At 52.4% G+C, this 24,302-nt stretch overlaps 1 protein-coding gene and 1 long non-coding RNA gene across 2 annotated transcripts in view; one reads left to right on the forward strand and one right to left on the reverse strand.

The window, feature by feature from the left end:
• The window catches only part of Cacng4 (calcium voltage-gated channel auxiliary subunit gamma 4), a 57,701-nt gene extending 36,952 nt beyond the window's left edge, over nt 1-20,749 (reverse strand). The window contains exon 1 of the mRNA XM_074045488.1: nt 20,486-20,749. Within this exon, the coding sequence (XP_073901589.1) occupies nt 20,486-20,705 (220 nt within the window). The 5' untranslated portion in view covers nt 20,706-20,749. The remainder of the gene's footprint in view (nt 1-20,485) is intronic.
• Nucleotides 20,133-24,199, forward strand: LOC141413699 (uncharacterized). The gene is made up of 4 exons (XR_012438501.1): nt 20,133-20,225; nt 20,587-20,706; nt 21,854-22,864; nt 22,967-24,199. It is a non-coding gene; the product is annotated as an uncharacterized lncRNA (long non-coding RNA).
• Nucleotides 24,200-24,302: the final 103 nt, after the last annotated feature.

Raw genomic sequence — 24,302 nt, forward strand, 5'->3', positions numbered from 1 at the left:
TGAGGAAAATGAGAATCAGAGAACCCAAGTAATTTATCCAAGGAGAAGCCTCCAGAACAAGCTTTGCCACCAAATCCCGTCTTAACCACTTAGCGGCCATGTGCTCTCAGGTAGGTCACCTCATCTAAGTCTGTCTCCCAGTTCTGGAATATTTTCAACACTCCAAACAGAAGCCTTGTACCCATTAAACAGGTGCACCCACTCCTCTCTTCTCCATCTCCTGGCAACCACTAACCTGCTTTCGTGTCTATAATATGTTGGATATTTCCTATTAATGGAAATATACAATACGTTAAGGGCTGAATTGTGTCTCTCTGTCCTCACCAAATTTGCAGCTTGGTCCTAACCCCCAGGACATGAGAATGTGACCTTATTTGGAGTAAGATCATTGCAGATGTAGCTAAGGTGAGCTCCTTAGAAGTGCCACGTGAAGATGGAGGTAGAGATCAAGGTAGTGCTTTTATGAGCAAAGGCAGCAAGGACTGCCAGCATATCAGAAGCCTGACCTCTCTCTCTCAGCCTTCAGAAGGAACCAGTTCTGCAGCCACCTTGACCTTGAGTTTCCACCCCAACTCTGTTAGTCAGTTTCTGCTGTTTAAGAGCAGCACTCACTGGAGAATGCAGCAGGCTTTCACGTCTCTGTCTTTCACCTCGAATCATGTTTTCAAGGTTCATCCACGTAGCAGCACGTCTGATCACTGTGTTTTGGGTCCTCCAGGGCTTGGTCCCGGGGTGCTGACAGCTGGCATTCTCTAGACAGTAAGCAGGGCCAACATTCTCTCCCAGACAGAGCTATGGGAAGAGATGTGATGGGTGGGGAGGGCGCAAGCACGCACAGTACTCCAGGAAGCAGAGCTGAGCAGGCCTCACTGAGGAGCTCCGAGGTGTCCCATGTCACAGCTGTAGGACCTGAGGGGCAGAGCCACTGCCTGTGTCTTCCTGAGGAAGTCATTAGCTTGCTTGCCTCCTCTTACTGCCTCAGAAACGTTCACAGCTCCCACCGAGGTAGGGGCCTCCCTGGGGCTACCTGACACCAGAGGCTAGAATGTGCAGTGGTCATGGACACAGCGTTTGGAGACAGACTACCTGGGTTCAGTTCCCAGCCCCAGACCTACTGCTTGAATACTCTGCCACATGGGAGAGCTCCTGTCACTCATGGTGCCTCAGTTTCCTTATCTGTAAAATGTGGATGGTTAAGTAGAGGAGAAACCAGTTAAGTCATGAAAGCCTTGTACAAGGCCTGTCGCCCCCGCACATACTCCTGCCCGCACGCTACAGCTGGACTCTCGGCCTCACTCCTCCCACATGTCCTGCCTCGCACAATGACACCCCTCACTCATGACAGGTTCCTCTCCCACATCTTCAGTCTGTCTCTTAGCTAGGTTGTTTCAAGCCCACTCTATCTCCTCACATTGTCCTCAGTTGGGGCTCACTGGCCCTGTTCCGGACACTTTGTATATCTTCCTAAGGGTCTCCCTGCCTCCAGCCAGTGAGTTCAAGAACCACATCAGCTCACCCAGCAACCCTTGGCCAGGATGTCAGGCCCAGGCTCCTTGCGGAGTGGGAGGAGGTGATTAGCTTCTGGCTCTGCCTTTCTCCCGGCCCCAGTTCCTGTGTCTCTGCTCATATTGGGCTCTCTGCTTTGACAGTGCCAAATGTCTTTCAGCAATCCAGGACACAGTCGGTATCCTATACCTCTCTAGAGACCCAGGCTGGGATGTAGTGAGCACAGGATGTCTCTGGATGCCTGAAAGCATGCACTATGCTCCTGCACACTGGTCCTTCATCTTCTCCTTCCTGTCTCCCTAACACATGGTCGTCTCTTCCTAGACTGGCTTACTTGTCTGCCCTCTTTAGAAAATCATCCACACCTGAGGGCCTTCCTCTCCCCACTCTGCTACTGTAGCAGTGTGTGCACTGGTCACACTTGTGTGTGGAACTGTGACAGCTGGCTGTCCCTGTCTCCTCTCTCTGTACTAGACACTGGTATTTCTTGAGGAAGAAGACAGCATTCTATGTGTCACTAGAGTGGTCCATTAAATGTCAGCAGAGTGAACAACGAATGCATAGTGGGTGCATAGACGTGTGAATGAAGGAAAACATGTTCCCTGGCCTGGGGAACGCTTACACGTTCTGCAGGGCACCATCACCTCCTCCTCTGGGAAACCCTTCCTGATTTTCCCCAGGTTGAGAGCACCTGAGTCTTTCTGGAATTGAGAGTCCATGAGGAATTTCTTCTAACCAAGGATCCCAGAAGACTCCCTCCCAGTTAAGAGCCACCCAAGGGCAGGCCCCACCCTACACAACACAGTGGCTGGAGGGATCCTGTTGGAATTCAGGTGAGAGCAGGTCGGGCTCTGTTCTGAGCCCTCCAGAAAAAGAGCAAGTCCCTACCAGTGCCTGTGGTCTCCTCTCTGACCTACACCTACTGCTCCAGCTACTTGGTCTCCTGTCTGGTCCCAGCATGAAAGACATGGGGTCATCGCACTTGCTGTCTGTCTGCCTGAAATAATTGTTCTCACGACTTCCCCAAAGCATGCCTCCTTCAAGTTGACTTAACCACCGCCTTCCTAGAGAGGCCTTCCCTGCCACTCTAACATCCAAGCTTCACTCTGATTCTCCTTTCTTACTTATTGTCTCCCCTGGACAATAAAAACATTACATGAATGGCTGTTTTATTCTCTGCTGGAAAGGGAATTTTCCCACAGCTCAGTGCTGCTTGGGAAGTAGTAGGCATTCAACACACATTTGATGAATGAATGAATGAATGAATGCATCTTTGGGCTCCCCAGACTCAGTCTGGGATCTGGTTTTTAAATCCTCAATGAGTATTTGCTGGATTAGACCAGACAAAGAGAATGCCTGTGGGGTGCTGGGAACGGAGGGGCAGGATGAGGGCTGGTGCTGGGAGTCCCCCAGACCAGTGTACCATGTAGTCTCTCCAAATCAGGGTGGCCCAAGCTGACAGGGAACAGTCTCAGAGAAGCAAGGTCATTCTTTGCCCTTGAGCCAGACCCTCTTCACTCAAAATATGTCAAGCCTCTGCCACCCTTGGACTGGCCTCTGCCCAGCAGGTGCTCTCAGCTCAGGGGGACATTTCCCTAGGGATGAGGTCAGTGTGAGGGTGCTTGGCTTATTGATACCACAAATGTCAAGTCTACTAACCAGGAGTGGCCCTTCAGCTCAGAAGGTGAGTTCAAGTCAAACTCTGCCTTTCGTTCTGAAGCCAACAAAACCCACCTTTCTGCGGGGTTGTGAGAACAGCAGGAGAGACTTAGCTCTGAAGACATGAACAAGTGGGAGGTCATGTCATTCTGAACGGCTCCCACTCACAGGACTTGCCAATACTGGAATATCTTTTACTTCCGGGTTACATTATTCCCAAGAGGCAGGTGGAAAAAATAATTGTTGAATGAATGAACAAATGAGTCCTTGAGTCCCCAGAACTCAGCACAGGGGCTCGGTGCACACATTCCCAAAAAACACACAGGTGGGCAATTGGGGATAGATGGGGGCATATGAGGGCTGGTGGCAGCCCACCTGGGGCTCTCTGTCACCTCAGATTGTATTACTTGTTGGTAATGTTTATTGAGAATAATACACAGAAAGCACTCCTACAAGTGTGGCTTCATGAGCACGTGTTTATACCCGCAAAACAACTACAACAGGTGGAGACAAAACACATTCATAGCCTCATAGGTTCCCTCTGCCTCTCCCCATCAATACCACACAGAGTCACTTTGCTGATGTCCATTGCTCTGGATTGGTCTTGCCTGCATTTGAACTTGATATGGATGGAGGCATTCAGTGGGATCAGGCTGTTTTTCCGTCTGCTTTGCACCAGACTCTGCACACGAACGCCAACAATGGGGAGCTAGGCGTGGAAGTGTGCTGGCGGGAGGCATCCCCTGCAAACCTGGCTCCCAGGGATTTGAAGTGCATGCTGAATGCCTTCTTAAAGAGCTGTCTTGAGCAGAGTGATCTCCCCCCTCACCAAAAGCACCCCATCTAAAAAAGCCGCCCTCGGTCTGTCGGCAGCACCCTTCCTCTCCAGGCTGCATGAGTCAGATCTCAATCCAGCATCATACTCTATTCTGGTCACGACACTGTGCCCACCTCCTCCAAGAAGCCTGCGGTGCCAGGCTGGCCCACAGCCAGCCTCTGGCAACCACTGGGATGCCCCTGTGGTTTGGGCCCCACCCACTCTTCACATCCAGCCTCCCTGCGGAAGCCTTGCTGGCCTGCACTGTGGCCCCTGAGTCCCTGACACAGGGACACTGATGCTCCACATCCTCTCCTCTCCCTGACATGCAGCAGGTACATGACAGTTTTTAGCAGTGGGCCGAGAAAGAGCTCTGAATGGGTTTTGGAGCTAGAGACCCAGGCACAAATGCTGGCTTGTGTCACATGCCAGTTAAGTCTCCCACAAGGGAGTTCTCATCCATGCTGCAAAATGCCCACACAGGACAGATTTGTGGCAAGCAGTGTCTGTCACTGCCACTGGTTGGGAGGTGGTACAAGGCCAGCTGAGAAGCTTGGATTAGGATCCCAACTTCCCCACCTGGTGCTTCTGGGGCTTTGGGCAAGTGACTAAGCTGCTCTGTGCCTCAGTTTCCCCATCTATAAAACAGAAACAGCGACAGTTCCTGCCTCAAAGATAGGCCGAAGATTAACCATTTTAGTATACGTAAAAGCTCAGGCCAGTTCTTGGCAGACAGTAGGGACCATAGTAAATACTAGCTCTCTCCTTCTGTCTATAATATACCTGATTAACTCAGTTAATTCAGTAATTAATTAAACACTATAAACTTCTAGCTGTGGGAAGGACAAAATGAGATAACATATGAGATAACACACACTGTGCTTGGTACACAGTGAGTACACGATAGATAATTGCTCTTATTTGTTAAATTCTTTGTAATTACGGATCCAGAGCAGGGAGGTGAGCAGCAAGGACAGAGTGGGATGGATAGGCAGCTTTGGGAGGAGGGGACCCTGGCACTACTAGAGCAGGGCAGGGCTAGCCTGGGCACCTTGCTGTAGGGAGACTTACCAGCCCACCTCTGATAAGTGGGGAGGGTCTCCCAACATCTCCCCAGTGCTTGGCACCAGCCTATACTCCACAATGATTTGGTTAATTTCAAGCCAGAAATGATCTGAAGAAAGCAACTGGGTTGAAAAAAAGAAGAGAAAAAAAAACCCTCAAAAAACAAAAAACCAGGTAAATTTCCTTTCCTTTCCTTCTGAGAGGGGAAGAGTGAAGGAGAAATAAGAACCGTTTCCAAGAATATGAAAGGGTTTTAAGGGCCAGAGTTGAGTGCTGTATTTTCAAGCTCCAGAAAAGACTGAAGAAGAAAGGAATGACGTCACCTGTGAATGGACAATGATTTTATCAGAATCAAGGAATAATTTTCAAGTTCAAGTGCTGGAAACCTTAGCCCGAGAACACTGCACTGAACTGGAGTGTCACTGGTCCCCATCTACCGTCACACACTTTCATCGAGGCAGCATTGTGACCTGATCACCACAACCAACAGGGAGCTGACACTTTGACACATAGTGGCATTTGGTGAACCAGCTGTTTAAGACACCAAGACCAAGGGATCATGTCAGCAGTATTCTGAGTCACAGTGGAAATGGCCTTTTCTCTGACACCCACCATGCAAGGATTTTTCTAAAGAATTTACACAAGTGGAATTGGTAGTGGGAATTTTTAGAGAGAATAGAACCTTTAATTTGAAAATGAGGCTTTTTGGAGCAATGAAGCATGCTAAAACTCGTCATGGGGAGATTTTCCAGGTGGGTGGGAATTTGTCTAGCTGATGAAGTGGTTTAAGTGGCAAGAGGACCTGCGTAGCAAGCTCAAGCCCCTGAGTTCAAACCCCAGTGCTGCCTAAATAAATAAACAAATAAATGTACTCCAGCACTGACTAAACTTCATCAGATATGTATTTTAAGAAATACAGTCTAGCTCATGCATGAAAAATCCTTTCGGAGCCTCTCATGATGGTCCTTTCTATTAAGCACTTAGCTTTACATAGGCGATAAAAGTTTGTAAGAACCTATATCTGGGTTTTATTTTCTCCTCACTTACTTTTGTGCCCTGTTTTGGCATTTTTATTGCAGGAGATGGGTTTCTAGGAATGGAAGCCCAATGTATAAATTGTAACTTTCAGGAAATAAAGGCTCAACTACAGATAGTTCTCAAAGGCTTTGATCTAGGAATCAATTTGGTTATAAGTCAGGGGTGGCCAGTTACAAAACCATGGCAAGAAGTCATGGCATGGTGCCTAGATGCATTAAAAGTAAAGAAATCAAACCCCATCATCCGTCTGTAGCTGTGGCCTTGTGTTCTTTTCATTTAATCATCAAATTTACATCCCCTTCCCTCACATAATAGAAAACCTGACAAAGGTATTAGGGGATAAAATAACTCAGCCCTAGTTCCATGGCCACCACACCAACATTTTAGTGAATTCCTTGCAATAATTTTTTGTAGCCTAATAAAACAGCCATTGCCACAGTTTCATCAACTCACACAAGATGATCTTTAAAGGTTCCACATCTGTGGGTTTTTGACTCACTCAATTTGCTATTTAATAGAATTCTCTCCATGTTTAATAACCCTCCTAATCATTGCAGAGTTAAAATAATACATTTTTATCTAGGAAATGCTTCAAGAACTTTCAAAAGGCTGCCTCACACAGGAAGCTGGAGAGGGCTTATGTGACTTAAAATATGGCAGATGAGAAAGGAAAAGCGGAAGAAATAATTAGAAATAGAAGAAGGAAAGGAGAGAAAGAGGGAAGACAGGATGGGAAGATGGCACTAGGGAATGAGGAGGAAAAGGGGGGACCCACCAGTTGGCCAGGTGGGTGTGTGACCGGTGGAAATGGTGTCCATCCAGAGAGAAGGAACCCTTGGGACACATCAAAACAGCCACCATGTGGGAAGAGTGGCTGACCAGTATGAGGGCAGGGAGCAAGCCAGAGGCCAGCAAGCAACTCCCTGAGGCAGGACCACAAGTGGCCATCAAGGTAGAAGAAGCTCCTCCAAATGGTTAAGCCGATGAATCCTCTCGGCCCACCAGGCACCTGGCCTGGACTCCCACTAGGGAATCCGTGGGCAGAAAGACAACAAAAGCCATTTTTCATGCACGAGGAGTTGGACAACAGGAAAAATCAGAGCCCCTTTGTATGACATGCCAAACTGCTGAAGCGAGAAAATGTGTCGAGCGAGGGCTCAGATGCAAGCCGGGGAAAACGTGCTCGCCCTGGGGAACCCGCGCCGTCAATGTGCACTTGTTATCAGGTCTTTTCAGAGCAAGGGCCGGAAGCTGCGTGCGGCGGCGGCCCCCTCAATGCATGTGAAAGATGAGCTGGTGGGACGGCCTTGGCCAGGCTGTCCAGCCCCTGGATGGGAGCCTGGGTGTCCTGAGATGTCCTCAGGGAGTCTGGGGGGACAGGGTGGGGATTCAAATCCTTTTCCTTGCACATAGTTTGGAGGGTTAGGAGAGAGGTGGGCAGGAGCTCTGGGAAGTAAACTCCAAAGACTTCCTTCCCCCAGACCCATTCTCACTCTGGCCCCTTTCCCTGTCTCCACGTGCAGTGTGTCCTTTGGGTTAGAAAATGGGGGGAAAATGACTGAACATTTAACTTCAGCCCCAAGCCAAAGCCTCACCTCTCTTGCCTCTTGCCAGCACAGAAGTTATTGATAACAAACCCGTTTTACAGACAAAATAACTGAGGCTCGCAGAACGTATAACAACCAGCTTAGGGTTCCCCAGCTAGGTGGAGGCTGAACCTTGACTGTCTTCAGGCCTGGGCTCTGCACCGCTGTGTCTGCCTGCTCACAAAGCTGTCAGTCACAAGGGCTACTATTTATTCTGGGCCTATGCCACACTCTGCTCTGCCTGTCCTATTGCTGGTGCCCTGGGGCCTCCAGAACCAGAAGGTAAGAAAGTCCCACAGTCTAGCCCCAAGCTAGTCACTCAGCAGGTGCCGCACAGATGCTTCATGGGGATGGCACTTTCGGTAACCTCTCTCCAAGGGGTCCCTGGCCTCAGGGGCGTGCATTGGTTTTGGCAACAGCAGTGAAGTGTGGTTCATGCACCCACCTCTGTCCCCTGCCCAGCTTCCCTCTCTGTGGAGTCCCCTTCCAACTCCCCCACCTCCTTCTGACCAGTCTTCTCAGGACACCCAGGACCAGCAACGTAACTTGAAAATATGGGTCCTTTGTTAAAAAATGATGAAGAATTTCAACATGGAGACAGCAGAATATGAGACAAAGCTGTGTGACAGCACCAGTCCCAGGCCGGTGATACCAGTCATTGCACACCTTTGCACTGACCTATGTCTGGGGTCTGCATTTTTCTAGATAAGTCTTGATTTCAAATTTCCTGTATTTTCCCTCTCCTCCCCAAAAAAACCTGTGAATGCTAACATTCCAGGACCCCAACTGCACCTCCTGTATTGCCCCTCAGACATAGGACCACAGAAATCGGTTGTCTTGTTTCTTAGTTTTAGTTCAGAAAATTGGTTGCTATGGTGCCATCTGTTCCCTGGGGGAACCCAAAGCACTGGGGTTCATCCAGACAGCAGGCGACTCCCACATCTGTGTCCCCAGGCCAGTGATGCCTCAGCCCTTGGGGAGAGGGGATGGTCCCAGTCCTGAGCACTCAATACACCAAGGCCAAACTCCCCTCCCTCCCCACTGGACGCATCCTTGCGGGGTCTGCATCCTGACCTAATGGCCTCACTGCCTAGTACCCCAAGTGAGCTCCAGGTATCTTCCCAGCTTCCTCCTCTTCTGCTTGTATCTGCCCTCTGTCCGCCCCTCCCCCCAGCCAGTCAGTGAAGTCCTGGAGTCTCTGGATTCCATCTTCTTGGAATCCAACAGCTACTGGCTATCCCCAGGCCACCACCTCAGCTCAGACCCTTGTTATTTTAATCCAGGACGACTGCAGTGGCCTCTTGGAGGGTCTCCGAGTTCCAAACCATCTTTCCCACAGGAGGAGGGTCAGCACAAAGCCCTCTTGATGGCTGCCCACTGTGTTTAGGATTAAGCACTGTATAAGCGTGGAAGGTGACATGGTGACCTACACTGAGTGAGTCCAGCTCCTTTCCCCAGCATTGCCTTTTGCTGTCCTGGCTCCTAACTAATTGCCACACCTTTAGTCCAGCAGGCTCTCTGCGTGACCGCCACACCACGTGCAACACATCCAAGGGTTTCAGGCACAATGCCATTTCATCTTGTCACCATTCTCTGAGCTAGGGTATTTGTCATTATATCCATACTTTGCAGATGAAAAAAATCAAGGCTCACAGAAGTGAAGAAACTTGCCCAAAGTCACAGAGCTAACACAGGGTTCAGCAGAATTCGAATGCAGGTCTCTTTTTTTGGTGGTACTGAGGTTTGAACTTAAGGCCTCGTGCTTGTCAGGCAGGCATTCTATCACTTGAGCCACACCTCTAGCCCTTTTTGCTTTAGGCTATTTTCCAGATAGGGAGGGTCCCAGACCAGGCTCAGATCTTCTATGCCTCCCAAGTAGCTGAAATTACAGACATACACCATCACACTGCACTTGTTTGTTGAGATGGAGTCTCCCAAACTTTTTGCCTAGGCTGGCCTCAAACCATGATCCTCTTGATCTGTGCCTCCAGAGTAGCTGGGATTACAGTAGTAAGCCACCATGCCTAGTCCAAACACAGGTCTTTCTGACTGCCTCCCAACCTCTTGTCCCATTAACCATCAGCAGACTTCATTCAGATGTCCCCTTTGATTCCCTCTGCACAGTGAAGCCCCAGGTGGGAGACAACAGAGACCTGGGTGGGGCTGGAGCTGCAGGGTGCCAGGGATCAGGGACCACAGACCGAGCCTGAGTTTCTCACAAGTGGGATGTGCTCTCATTGAAGAGCTTTGAGCTGGGGTGATCTAGCTGACAGCTTGACCAGATCTTCGTGGCTGTGTGTGGAGAGAGAGTGGGGAAACTGGACAGGACACTAGGGCATCCAGGTGGAGGTGCTGGAGCTGTGGGGGTGGGGGGTTGCTAGATGGAGGGCTAATGACAGGGTGATGGGAAAAAGAAGTAACACTTCAAGAGGGGACCCCACCAGCCAGCCAGAGGGGAGCCCAAGCATGAGGCTCCCCTCTGTAAGCTGTTCATTGTCAAGGTGTCAGGGGAAAGCCAGCTACCAGTGTTTCCAAGGAAAGGAGTCCCCTCTGCAGTGCCTGGGTGGGAGCACGGCCACAGTCACAGGCTTTCCCAAGTACCCTGGCACTGCATGGTCATGTACCCCTGGGGAGGGGGCAGCGCCAGAGAGGGTGGAGGGGGGAGGGAGGAGGAGAAAAGGAGGGAGGAAGAATGGGCACCATTTTCCAATTTGGTGGCTGAGCAAGTGGAGGAGGGTGAGGAGGTTAAGAGCCCAGCTCAAGGTTGTTGAGGTGGTTAGTGAGAGGATCGGGACTGTGCCAGGTGACTCCTGACTCCCCGTGATGGTCTCCACGCCCCAGCACCCTGTCATCCTTTATCCTCCCTCATCCCTGACATTGGGAGTCACAGTCAAAGCCTCACTGCTGAGGTGCATTTGCATTTGACTGTGGGCAGGTGACAGATGTTAGTGGATGGATGGCTTGATGACCCCACACCCCCTGCCAGTTGTTTCCCCGGACTGTCTTTCTGTTAATGGATCTGAATGCGACCACTCAGCTCCTGCTCTGAGCCTCCTGGAAGGTCTCAGGGGCCAGAGCACTCGGCAAACGCACTGTGACAGAAAATGTGCACAGGGACACATGCCTGGGTGGCCACCACATCTGTACAGGTACTGCCTGGTTGCTAGACTCTTTCAACTCCTAACTGAAGACCTCACCTCTGAGTTTATGATTCATAGGAGCTGTTCAGGGTAGCTCAGCGTCTGCAGGGTGAACTAGTACCACGGGCTCCACTGGGGAGGCTCAGCTGCTTCTATCCTCAGACCCTGGAAGCCAGAGAGCTGGCTGGGGGCCTCCCCAGGGCAAATGCAAAGTTTGGGATGACTCATTTCTTTCTTTCTTTTTTTTTTTTTGGGCAGCACTGGAAACTTGAACTCAGGGCCTCAAACTTGCGAGGCACTTAAGTCACACCTCCAGCCCCTTTTGCTTTGGTTATTTTTGAGGTAGGGTCTTGCTTTCTGCCTGGGTGGGCCTGGATGATGGTCCTCCTATTTACACTTCCCATGTAGCTGAGATGATCCAGCTTTTATTAGTTGAGATAGGGTCTTGGGAACTTTTTGCCCAGGCTGGCCTTCAACTGTGATCTTCCCTCCCAATGTCTGGCTGCTGAAGAGCTAGGATTATAGGCATGAACCACCTTACCTGGCCAGTGACTCATCTCTTCTACAAACATTTCCAAGGTTCAAGAATTGTGCAAATGGGGAGGAAATAATGATGCTTCAAACAGCTACAAGGTACCAGGCATGAGGAGGGGTTGGTTCTGCAATGTTTTATCTTACAATGAAGGAAGTGAAGTTCAGAGAGGTTAGATAATTTGTCTGGAGACACGCAGTCAACAAAGAGCAGAGTCTGGACTCAATCCTTGTGACTTCAGTGCTGGCCATATGCTGCTGCTTCCATGTGGTCTAATGGGAGGGAAAAGTAAGCTGGGATGCGCGTCAAGCCCTTGCTTCTCTTGTGAACCAGGTGGTGACAGAGGGTTATGGAGGTAAGCTAGGGAGACTGACAATTTTGAGTCATCTAGTTTCTCCCAAGCTCTACCTGGAGCTGGGTTGAGTCAAGAAACTCCCCTTTAGTCTTCCACTGTCATTCAGAGATGAGGCAGTGATTGGGGAACAAAGCAGGGATGGCTGCATTTGCAGCTGGGTGTGACAGTTCATGCCTGTAATCTCAGCATCTGGGAGGTGAAGCAAGAGGATTGCAAATTTGAGGCCAGCCTGGGCTACATAGCAAAACCCTGTCTCAAAAACAAACAACCAACCAAACAAAAACAGCATTTGCTGAGCACCTCAATGAAAGGACTGAGTGTCGTAATCTGCTTTAGGTCTGTGGTCCTTGGGGCCAAAAGTGTGCGAGATGGAGGAGGGAAAAGGCATCAAGAGATCCAGTCTAGATCCAAACCCCTTGCAGGCCCAGGCACTGTGAAGCTACCTGCGGTTGGGGAGAATACAGACAAATAAGCAAATGCTTGAAAAGCCCAAGGTGGGGCTGGCTCTATGAAGGACGGGGGCTTGAAGGATGGAGAGAAGTCTGGGGAGGTGGAGGTGGACATCAGGGCAGAGTGGTCTTGGTGTGTCGGGGAGGACTCTTTTGGCTCAGCTATGTCTCTATCTCCCAGATCCCAAGATGACAGCTCCCCAGCCCCCTGCCTGGTTCCAGGGAAGTGGAGGTGTCAGTGCTGGGCACGGCTCAGTGACAGATCACCCTGTGCTGTCTAGGAACCAGCAGAGAGAATGAGCCCAAGGTCTGAGATGAGCAAAGGCCCTGAGGCTGCACATGATGCATGCTAGAGGTCAGCAGACATGTCCTTTTGTGCCTCCATCTTGTCATTTGGCTCACATCCAAGAGCCTTGTGAAATGCAGTGGCCTGGGGAAGTTTTACTTTCACCCATAGGTGCCCTCACGAGCACTATTTGGGGAACGCCCACTCTGCGCTCCCATTCAGTGTGTCACCACCTTGATGTCTAGATATGTGAACAATACAGAGAGATTAGCTAACCTGGCCAAAGCTACACTGCAACCTGGCAAGCCTGAGATTTGAACTCAAGATGTCCAATGGCAAAACCTGGTCTCTGCCTTCCATTGCAGTCCACTGTAATGTGATAGATTGGCCCTGTATAAAGAGAGACAGACAATTCTTCCGAGCCTCTGGATGAGAAAGAGCCGGGCTTTGCTTAGCAAATATTGCCTCGTGCTATATATATGCATACTGTAGAACTTCTATCTGGTCATTTCTCTTCGTTCTAGTCCCTGGAAGTCTAGGGCTACCTCTAGCAAGCCACCTGGCCCTGACCCTGCAGCAGGCACTGAGCACAAATGCACTTATCTTCTGTTTGCATTAGTAAACAAACAGATAATTCATTCTCTTAATTATCTCATCCTTTCTGCCTTTATTGGTTGGAGGAGGAAGAATTAAATGGTAAAATTGTGATAAAACTTTTGCAGCTTTGAAAAGTTTCCTATGAAGAAACAGACATGCTGGGAGAAATGCCATTCATCTGGTGCCATGTCCCTTAGAAAACAGGGTCTCAGGTGGCACTCACCAGAGAAAGATGGAGGATGAAGAGCAAGAACGGGGCAGAGGGGGGGGGTCAGGGGCAGATCTAGGCAGGCCCTACCTGGCCTCCTCACCCCAGAATTAGTTTGTTCCCTTTTGAAGCTGTCCCTCAGAGAGTGGGTCAAGCACACGTCCATGGGAGAAGGTTGCTGCTCTCTGGGGCAGAGGTCGGGGGCTGCTTTTCTGGACAAGCACAGAGGTGAGCCATGATGGAAGTGATGCTCTGTGCTGCAGAGCCCCGGCAGCACAGGACTCCCCGAGTCCTCTACACATGCTGACCCATTGCACATGCTACAGCAGCTGCTTATTGACCAACCTTCACCTAGGACCAGCCCAAGGGGACACTGTGCTGGGGACAGAGCCCTAGCAGGGTGGCCCCCATACCCACTTCAGCTCTGTTGCTAATGGCCCTTGCCACTGTCATGTGACCTTGGGCTGCCTCACCAGCCTTCAGTAGTGTAAGGCTTGCCCTCGTGTTGGAGCATCAGCACCTGCAGCAGGGACAACAGAGCTGCTCCCTCCGCCCCCGTGCCTGTGTTCCGTGTGCTTTCTCAATGGTTTCTAGCAGAGTGGAGTTAGTTCCTGGCGGCTCCAGGAATCAGGTGTCCCCCTCCATCCCCAGAGAATGCTTCCCTTAGACCAGGGCTTCTCCATCTAGGGGGGAGAGGGCAATTTTGACCCCTGAGGAACACATGGCAACATCTGAAGACCCTTTTGGTGGTCACAGCTAGAGGAGCAGGTGTGCCACTGGCTTCCGGTGGTTAGAAGCTGGAAACGCCTAAGTTTCTACAACATACAGGACAACTCCACAACAAAAACAGACCTGACTCAAACACAGCAGCGCCAAGGTTGAGAAATGTGGCTCTGTGTTGAGATGTGGCTGACAGTGAGTGCATAACCCCAGGAGCTATACAGAGTTATCACAGGGCTCCTGAGTTCTGTTCAGTGGAACTTTCCAGCACTACCTTTGGCTGTGTGGGTGTTGGGTAGTAGTGTTACAATCTGGGAACAGGCATGCCCTCGATTGTCCCTTCCCACAGTTGCCCCTTCTTCTGTCTTTTGGATGTGGCACTATCACCTAGCCAACTGTGTAAGCCCCAAACCCAGGTGCCATCTTTGACTCCTCACTCCTGACTTCCTGTCCTGCCTTGGTCTCCCATCTCTGCTGCTGCTGTCTGGCCCAGGTCTCCAGTCTGGTCAACTGCCATAAACAAGGTCCAGATGTGCCTCCTGATGGCCTCTGCTCCCTGCCTTCTGGAACGTCCCTTGTGCACATGCAGCTGGAGGATCCTCTAAAAATGTAAATCAGATCCCTTTAACTCCTGCCACAGCTCCCCAGTGGCAGCAATCCTGTTCAAAGCAAGCAGGTTCCTGACCCTGACCTCAGAGATGCTACTAGCCAACCCTCTGCCCTCCTAGCTTACTCTCCTCTATCCACACCAGGTTCTACCCTGCCTGGGAGATTTTGCTCTCCCTGGAAGGTCCTCAAGGACCCTTTCATGGCTCAGGTTTTGGCTTAAACATGACCTTCCCCAACAGTTCCTTCCTGTTTTCTTCACTGCTGGACTGCAGCCTCTCCCAGGATGCCCCTGGGAGCTCCTGGAAGTGTCAGCTACTCACTTAAGAACGTCTGTCCTGTCCACAGCTGGGACCCAGCGCCTCATAGGTTTGATGAGACCAGGTGTTCAGTGAGCCTCTGTTGAGTGAATAAATGAATGAACAAGTGAATGAATGAGAGTGTGCCAGCAGGCAGGAAAAGGCTGATAAGCACTGAAGGAAGGATCCCAGGGCTTGTCCAGCTAGAGAAGCCTCTTTTCCTGCACAAGTCCTCGAGGAGGCCACAAGGAACAGGACTCAATCTGGAAGCCAGAGTGGGGGCGGGGGTGTGCTCTCAGAGGCAAGAGGAATGTTCCACATCAGCTAGATTCCATTTGAAGATATGAAGACTGAGGCCCACTGGGCTCCGTTCCCAGCACTCTTCTGCTCCAGCTTGCCTGTGCTGGCTTTACCTCCTTCACAGGGTCTCCTTCTGAGACCCTGGTCCAATCACAGGAGGCTCCTTTTCACTCTTTGCTTCTGTGACTACATCCTAGAAATTCTCAGAGTTTGGGCTGCCTGGGGACATGGACACAGGTGATTCCTGATCTTCTCATTTTCCTACCGAGCCTTTCTGAAGCCCGATATGGGGCTCCTCTAAAGCCAGCTCTTTGGTGGCTAGTCCCTGTATTAGGGTCCACTAAGACCTCCAGGTCCTCGTTACTAAATCAACTGGCTCCAGTGAAAAAGAGCTGGTGTTTTTGTACAGTTAGAGAGAAAGGAGCAAAGAGCAGAAGAGAGTAGAGGAGAGATACAAGATGGCAATAAAAGAAGGCTGACAAGAGAAGAGACCTTCAGGGTCCCTTCCCTCATGACTGGAGAGTAAGCACCAATTATGGAGTGGAGACACCCTCGTTATGGACTAGCTGGTGTGCCCCCAAGACCCGTATGTTGAAGCCTTGAGCCTTAATGTGAACAAGAATATAAGGAGACGGGCCTTTGGGGTTGATTAGGGTTAGATCAGGACATAAGGGTAGGCTTCTAGTGAGGGGATCCTGCTCTTAGAAGAGACCAAAGAGCTGGCTCCCTCTCTCCTTCTATCCGGGGGAAAGGTGGCCAGGAAGACAGCTCCACAAGGACCAACGGCCTGCACCTCCACCTTGGTCTTCCCAACCCCCATCCTGCCCCTTCCCATGCATGACTGCTTTACGTACAGGACGTTCCTATCAGTGGAAAGCTGAGTGCATATGTCCACTCTCCGCTGTGATTTGGTCAGTGGAAGGTGTCCCCGACACCAGGAGCTGCGCCCATCTTAAACCTCAGATAACGAGTATTTACCTGGAAGTGTTGGTGGCAATTATATGCACTGTGAGTCACATGAAGGTTTCAATAAGTGATGGCTGTTATCAACACGGGAGGGCCTCGGAGCCAGGTGACTATGTGGAGGTGCCCAGGGCAGTGGGAAAGGGGTAGCCTGTTCTGGCAGCTGTCTTCCACCTTGACCTGACTGGACAGGCTGCCTATGGGTGAGTGCAAGAGAAAAGGAGGGCCGACATGGTAGGGAAAGCTCCCAGCCCAGCACCTGGCCTGAGATGGGGGAGAAAGGCTGTGTATGTGTGTGTGAATCAGGGCTCCCTGAGTAGTCCTGGGTAGGGAGTGTGGTGTAAGGCCAAGCTTCCCAGCTCACTCACCACGAAGGAACTCCAGGTGTGTTGGAAGAGCGAGTTGCCCTCCCCACCTGTGGGTGACTGCGCAGGGCTTGAGACAGCTGGCTGTCTGCTCTCTCCCCTCCCCAGGGTGACATGCTAAGACTTCTTTTTCTCTGTGTACCATAAAGGTTGGGGACACTGGCAAGAAAGATGTAGCCCAGGTGAGGAAGGAGAATGTGACTAGGGTAAAGGACTCTCTCATTCTCAATTTCCAGAACCTTCTCTGGACCCTACCCACTAATGCTTAGTATGGAGCTGGCACAGGGTGGGCACTGTGGCCACCCCTGGCATTAAGGTTGCCTTGTTAAGGCTCAGACAGAGCTATAAGTGTGCTGGAGGCTGCTTCATCTATGGGTGATGTGGGGACACAGGAGGGAGGGGCACTGCAGAGGCTCAGCTTTGCTCTCCTGATGTCACCGCAGTGACTGGGTCCCTCAAGGACCCTGGCTTCAGCCACCTGTGTGCACTCTGGAGTTCATGGTGCATGTGGGGGCTTTGGCAGGTGGCCATCGGCTGCTGCCCGTGGGGTCAGGCTCTTCTCTTGCTCTGTGGTCCCATGGGTCTTCCGTCCCTGCACAGAGTACAAACTGCATAATGACCACTTCTGCTCTATGCCTTCTGGAATGTGCTAGAGAGCCAACAAATATTGGTTGATGAGGCCTTTGACTGAGAAAAGACTTATTTACTTTTTCCTATGTCCCTGGCCTTGGCCTGGTGTCACCAAAGATGCAGAGAGAAAGATGTGGGTCTCAGGAAGGGAGAGAGAGCGATGACTGACTCTGGTAGGGACAGGCTGGTCCAGAACACAGTGGAAACAGAGAGAAAAAGACAGAGACGGACAGACAAGAACGAGAGAGGCTGAGAGACGGATGGAGAGACCCACACAGACATAGAAAGGGAGAACAGTGTTATGCAATTTGTGCATTGGTTGCACCTCTCATTTCCAAATGCCTTCATGCTGCCGCCAGCCCAACCTCAGAGCTGGGCTCTACTGGGCAGTCAAGTACTTGGTTCTATTTTTAATGGCAACCCAGAAGCTGTTTGGCAAAGGGCAGGAAGACATGGTGGGAAGAGCTTTGTAGTGAGACAGAGGCTCAAATCTGGCCCAGCGGCCTCCTACCTGGGTGCCTCTGGGCAAATTCTGGAACCTCTCTGGACCTTGTTCTCTTGCCTGCAGATGGGGGTGAAGCCAGCACCTCACAGGGCTGTTGTGAGCCTGCCTGCTGTGTACTTGAGTGTTTTGACACTTGTCCCATAGAGAGGCAGATGAGGTAGAGGAGATGCCATTTGAGGGGTAGAAGAAGGCTGGGGCATGGTCAACCCAGGTGAAGCTGGGTACAGCAGTTGTCCCTCCAGGCTTAATGGATGCCTTGGTACACAGAAGACCTGGCTCTCCTAGTCCATCACTTACAGGAAACTGAATTGGCTGTTCTGGAGTTGCCTGCAAACCCATCAGAGTCCTGCCACTGGGACCTAAGCTTCAGAAGCTGCCTGCTGCAGTATTTCTTGTTTCAGCTCTGATTTTTGATCTTTTCATTTTTCCCCCCTTTGGTTTGGAGGTAAAGTTTTGGGGTACTTTGCTAGAGAACAGGTAGAAATGATGCATTTTACACACAAAGGCCAACATGGAGGTAGCCCCCGTCTATGCCTCCAGGGAGTGGCCTGGGATTCATGTGCTCTCTAGGTTACAGCCCTGGCTGGAAGCTGCCAGGCATCACAGAAAGTGTCAGCCAGTTTGGGGAGCTGTCAGCTTCCATGATGTGTTTTTATGAGATAAGCTGGCAGTTCCCACCCAGTTACGGGACTGTCATGATGATTCAAGCCACAACAAGGAATCTTGAACCAGCTCTCTCAGTCCTGGGTCCCAGGAGGTTGTGCTGGTCCTTGAATGTACAGCCTGCTTGGCCCTCAGAACCCCTGAGCTTTGGGGAATGACAGAAGCAGCCCAATTCTTTCTGTGCAGCCCTCCACATGGCTCCCCCTGCCAGCGGAGCCAGCTGCCCAGATCAGCTAGGGGCTCTCTTGATGAGCAGCGAGTGCAAACGCTTGAGGCAGCTGGCAAGATGCTAAGTGCAGCATCAATCCTAATTAGGGTGAGGAATTAATAGAGGAGGCATTGGAGTCACCATGCAGGCCAGGCTTGCTGGCATGGAGGAGTCCGCTCCAGTTTTCGCTGGGAAACTGGAAGGCCCCAAGTCCCACACCATTTCTTGGGGGTGGGAGGCTGACTATGACATGATTTACTGTGCAGATGGCACCCAGTGGAGCCTATGAGGCAGAGCACGGGGGCACTGCAGTCCCCTGTTCTGTATCTAACTCAGGTACTGTGGCAGGTAGTGACGTGGGTACATTCTCCAGATGAGAGGAGTAGGTGTTCGTGATCTGAGCAGCTGCACACCCAAAATGATGTTTTTGAAAATGGAAGAGAGGGTGTGATCATGGGCCCACGGGCTCCTTTGTGTGGCTGTGTTTTTCCCCCAAATTATTGATTGCACATTTTTGCTACCTGAAGACTTCACGTAAAGACCCTGGCATTAAGCTCGAAACTGCAAAAGGCAGAGCAGCCACGACTGGGAGTAGGAGTGGGGGACAGAGATGAGCAGGGCTCGAGACCGGGAACAGGCACGGTGTGGAGGGGACCAAGCGGGCAAGCTGAACTTCACAAGCCTCCTTTCAGATGACTCCAAATGCGCCCCCGGGGGGGGGGCTGACTTTCTAAGCGCTGCCTATCCACCTCGGCCACATTCCGCCACGCTGAAGTAGTTGCAGGGGTTGTAGCTGCAGTAAGAGGCGAGGTGGGTGGAAGAACTTCCCAAACAACCCGGCGGAATGAACACTCGGTAAAGGTGACACAAAAAGACAGAGGAAACTCTGTCCAATGATTTTTGAAAAATCAAAGCAACGCTTCACCAACTCCGCCCATCCAGTCTCTAATCTGAGAGCCAAGACCTGACCACAGCCTGGCAGGACCCGACAGCCCCTCCACGGCCACCTGTTAGTTCAAGTTCCGCAGTTGGGCGTAAGGGCTCCGGGCAGGCGCTGAAGTCAAGCACACTTCAGTGTCGGGGGTGACCTGGCCCTTCCGCCGGAGGCAGATGTTCCCACCCAGGGGTTCCAATCCTGACCCCTAGATACATTCCAACCTTACCACACCTACCACTCCATCGCACCGCGCACCTGGGGGTCGCAGCGCCCCGCCCCTCCCGTAACCTTCCAGGATGGCCTGGTGCACCCCAGTTCTCCCTTCTGCAGCTCCCTGCGGAAGAGCCGCGACCAAGGGCTCGCTGCCTGAGTTGGGGGAAGACTTGATGTCACTCTCCTTACCTCCCCATTTAGTTGGGAGGAGCGAGCCGGTGACCACGCGAAAGAGGAGGCAGGCATCGGAAGGGGTCACCCGACTCCCCGAGACCGGTTGAGGACCTAGCCCCTACCCTACCCCTCCTACCCGCCCCCACCCCCCCCATCCTTCAGGGGGGGTCTGGAGCCAGCACCGAGCAGTCCCAGAGCTCCCCGCCCCCGGCCGGCCCCGCCCCAGGATGGCCAGTTCCCATAGCAATCGCACAGACACCGGTTGCCAAGCAACCCTCCCCCCTCCTCCTGCGTCCGCTCCCCCAACCCCAGCCTCCTCCCGCCCCCACGCTAGCCTCCACCTCCCCCGGGGGCGTCGGCGCGGCCCTTGGGGATCGCTTGGGTCTCGGGTTGCGGGCGCGCGCGTGAGTTTTGGGGTGTTTCATTGTGTCTGTGTGCGAGGGGGTGTGCGCGTGCGAGTGGAGAGTTTGTGGGATCCGTGTGTTGGGGAGGTCCCCAACCTGGAGGGACCTGAGCCGGTGCACAACTGTCCGCGCGGGGACCCACCCGCCCCACTCCAGCTCCTTTGTGTCTCGCGCGGAGCCAGCGCCGCGCCCACCCCCTCCCCCGACCCGCTCCCGGGGCAGTGTGTGCGTGCGTGTGTGCTGGGGGGAAGGGTCGGTACCTTCGATGCAGCACACCCGCCACAGCCCCGAGTGGGTGAGGTCGCCACGGGCGCGGCGGGGCGGGGGCCCGTCGTCCATGGTCAGGTTGGTGCCGTTGCAGATGTGCGCGCTGGAGTAGAGCCAGTAGTCGGTGCCGATGGCGATGGCCATGAGCGAGAAGGCGGCGAAGGCTCCGGCCGTGGTCAGCAGCATCTGCAGCCCGCGGTCGCATCGCACCATGGTGGGCGCCTCATAGTCCGCCGCCCGCCGGCCCGGCCCGCCGCGCCCGCCCGCCCTTCTTCCTCCCCTCCGCGCGCCGCTCCAGGGGCGCCCGGGCTGGGGGGCCGAGGGCCGGGGGCGGCGCCGGGCTGCGCGCTCCGACCCCGCGCTCCGGGCGTGCCTGCGCTCCGGCCGCGCGGGGCTCAAACTCCGAGGCGCGGCAGCGAGTGCGGGATGTGCGGGCCGCCGGGCGGGTTGGCGGTGGCGGCCGGGGGCTCCTCCCTCTAGGTCCGCGCCCTCCGCGCATCCGCCCGCCGCCGCGCTCCCGGCCCGCGCCCCGCTTCTCTCGGCGCCGCCCCTCCGCCTCGGCCCCCGCCCGGCTCGGTGCTCCCCTCCGCTCCCTCTCCCCCAGCCCGCATTTTCCCTCCCCTTCCCTCCTCTCCCTGAGCTCGCGCGCGCTCTCTTCCTCTCCCAGGGTTCATTCACATTATTAGAGCGAAGGAAGCCAAGCCGAGGGGAAAGGGTTCCCCAGGAGGACTGACGAGGAGCCGCGTCTCCAGTCACCCATCCTGGGACACTTAGACTCCTCTTAGTCCTTTGCGGGAGGTGCCATGGGGGATGTTGTCCCACCTCTCCCCTCGGACATATTCGTGCCTCTACCTGGTGATGAAGGTACAGGCAAGGCAGGAGTGTAGGAGTGAGGGTGTTCATGTCTGAAGTCCCAGATATGGATCACAGCTGGGAGACATATAGGCCAAGCCAGGCTCTGGCCACCCCCTTTCTAACCCAGGTGGCCCGGAGGTGTCCTGGCAAGGGTCGGGAGGCCCTGGACTTTTGAAGCTAGGCTCTCCTCCATGATCATCTTTCCCATGTTTGTTGGTGCTAGAGGCCAGGAGCACTCCATCTCCATCAGATTCAAGCATCCCATCCTTCAGCTGCTCCCCTTTTCCTCCCAGCTCCTTCCCAGTACCTTTATTTCTTCCTTCCTTTGGAGCTACTCCAGCTTAACTGGCTTTCCCTCATCTCCCCTTTATGGCCTGCTTTTGCCTCAAGCCTGCTGGCTTCACTTAATTGCCTTTGGTGCTAGCCAGATCCCAACCCCAACACGTTCCCTTCTCCTGAGAGCCAATCCAGTCTCCTTCAACCCGATGCTCCAAACTCTCCTCCAGGAGGCCATCACAGATGTACAGCATGTCTTTGTGTTGCACCTGCCTGTGCTCCTTGAGGGATGGTCTTGTGGGATGCTACTCTGGAACCCAGGAAATTGAGAGAGTCTTTTTGCAAGGTAGAATCTTAAATTTCAGTTCATTTGTGGCACCTTCCCAGTCGCTCCCCAGAGAAAATGAATGACCTCTCAACAAAACCACTGTTCTTTCACCTTCCCTGTGTCTGGCAAAGATGGTAAGTGCTTAACAAATGTTTGTTGAGTGAGGGATGTTGTTTACCCCATGGAAAATTATAGTCTGGTTGGGGAAAGGGGACTATAAATAAAAGGGAAAAACATTACAAAGTAATGCAGACTGAGGACCAGGCTAACTGCATTAATTAACATTCGTTGGCCCCTTTTCCTGCCTTTGAGGTGTCTGTTCTGCCTTCTGAAGTTTCAAAGGACAAGGGTCATCACCTCTATTTTTTATTTTACTGCCACCTGGTCTGGGGGGTATGGGGATCTGTATACATCAGGTGCCCAATGTGTGTCCAAGTGGCAGAAGGTACGAAATTGTTTCCCCTGGCTCAAAGCAAGGCTGCTCACCACTGTCTCTGATATTAAAGAGTAAGGCAGGGTTCTGTTAGCAGCTCTGAGAAAGGTGAATTTCAAGCTCTGCTTTTCTTTTAGGAGCAAATCCTTATGTCAAAGCAAATCTTAAACAGAAGCCCAACATAAATAAACCTGGTTTCCCACCACTAGCCCTGTAGGTAAGAGCTGGCATGAATGTGGATGAATGAACAGAGCGCCCTGCACCGACCCATCCACGCCATCCTGGTGCTTCCTGAAGCACCTCTGTGAATCTACGGGCCCACAAAACATGGTGTGAAACCTGCGCCCCAAGCCAGCTGCTGAGTTACAGCCACCTTCCTGCCACCTTTGTCCAGGCCTTTGGGAGGAAACAAATGAGAGTGACATAAATGAATCTGCTCTGTGAGGTTGAGGAGGAGGAGCTTTCACCAACCTTCTATAGGTAGGGGAGATAATACTCCAGCTACACGATTCCTCCCGAAAAAGTGATATCTAAGTCAATTCCACAGGAGACAGAACACAACTCTTTTTTTTTTTTTTCCAGGTTCTAGAATTTGAGCTCAGGGCATCATGCTTGCTGGCAGGCTCTCTACCACTACAGCCACACCAGTTGTCCTTTTTGCTTTTCTTATTTCTCACATTTTTTGCCAAGGCTGACCTGAAAGCCATGATGCTCCTCTATGCTTCCTGAATCTGGAATGACAGTCATGCACCACTGTGCCTGGCAGAACGGAACTCTTCCTTCATCAGAGCCGGATTCAGTCTGCTCTTGCCCTCCACTTACAGACTACCGAGGAGTGAACGGGAGAGTTTGCAGAGCACTGGACCAGGAGCCAAGAACATCACTGTGCTGGCTTCTGACTACTGAGTATGGTGAGCCAGACAAAGCACACCCACCTGGGAGAAATACACCTCTTTAGTCGCCCTTTCAGAGTTGTGTTGTTTCACGAAAGCAGCCCAGTGCATTGCGTGCACCCAGTAGCTATGTGTGGAGTGAGCAGTAAGTGCTGCTTTTTCTACCTTTTTTGGAGACAAAGAGCCTGACTCTGTCTGGGGATGTATGATATACTATGTCAGTTTTCTCTACTACCCCTCCCCCGCTCACAACACTTGGGGCATCCGAGGCTGGGAGACTCCAGTTGGGGGTTTGGCCTTTCTGTCCATGGACACCCAGTTGGCAGCTGAGGGTTGTGAGGCCGTAGACTGTGGAGTCAAATAAGGACTTAACCGCAGGCAAAAGAGAGCTGGAGCAAACTCAAGACTGTCTGAGACCATTCATCATGCCTGGGTGAGCACAATTTGAATCTGGAAATTTCTGCCTCGCCATTTTAGAGAACTGTACATGCAGAAGTTTGCTGTTGCCCGAGCCCTTTAGTGTTTTCGGCATCTCCTGGGATGCTCCAGGGCTGAGAAACGGAAGTGTCTTCCCCTTGCTTGGAGGGCTCTGGACCAGTCTCATTCCTGAGGGACTGGATACTTGGTATTGTCCCCTGGGATGCCACCCGGTATAAATTGTTCTGATTGGTGGTGGGGTGGGGGGACTAGGAATCACACATATTATTAACCTCCCTAGACAGCTGAGAAGGCGGGCACTGGACAGCCCTCCAACGTCACCTTTCCAACACACAATATTTTCTTCCATCGGGTGATTGCCTCAATTCTTTGCTTTACTTAGGCTGTAAAGATGGAGCGGGGATGAGCTCAGAGCCTTCAGCAATCCCAAGTCCTGGGTGAAGCAGCAGGGTGGGAGGGTGGTTGCTGGGGGACAAGAAGACAGTATTAGGCTGCTCGCACGTCAAAGCCACCAAGCGAGCACAGACTGCATCTGCAGCCAGAGAAGGGAGCAGCCTCCACCAGCCAGGGGACGCAGCCAGCCCCTG

Source organism: Castor canadensis, chromosome 11 (assembly GCF_047511655.1).
Source record: "Castor canadensis chromosome 11, mCasCan1.hap1v2, whole genome shotgun sequence".
NCBI lineage: Eukaryota > Metazoa > Chordata > Mammalia > Rodentia > Castoridae > Castor > Castor canadensis.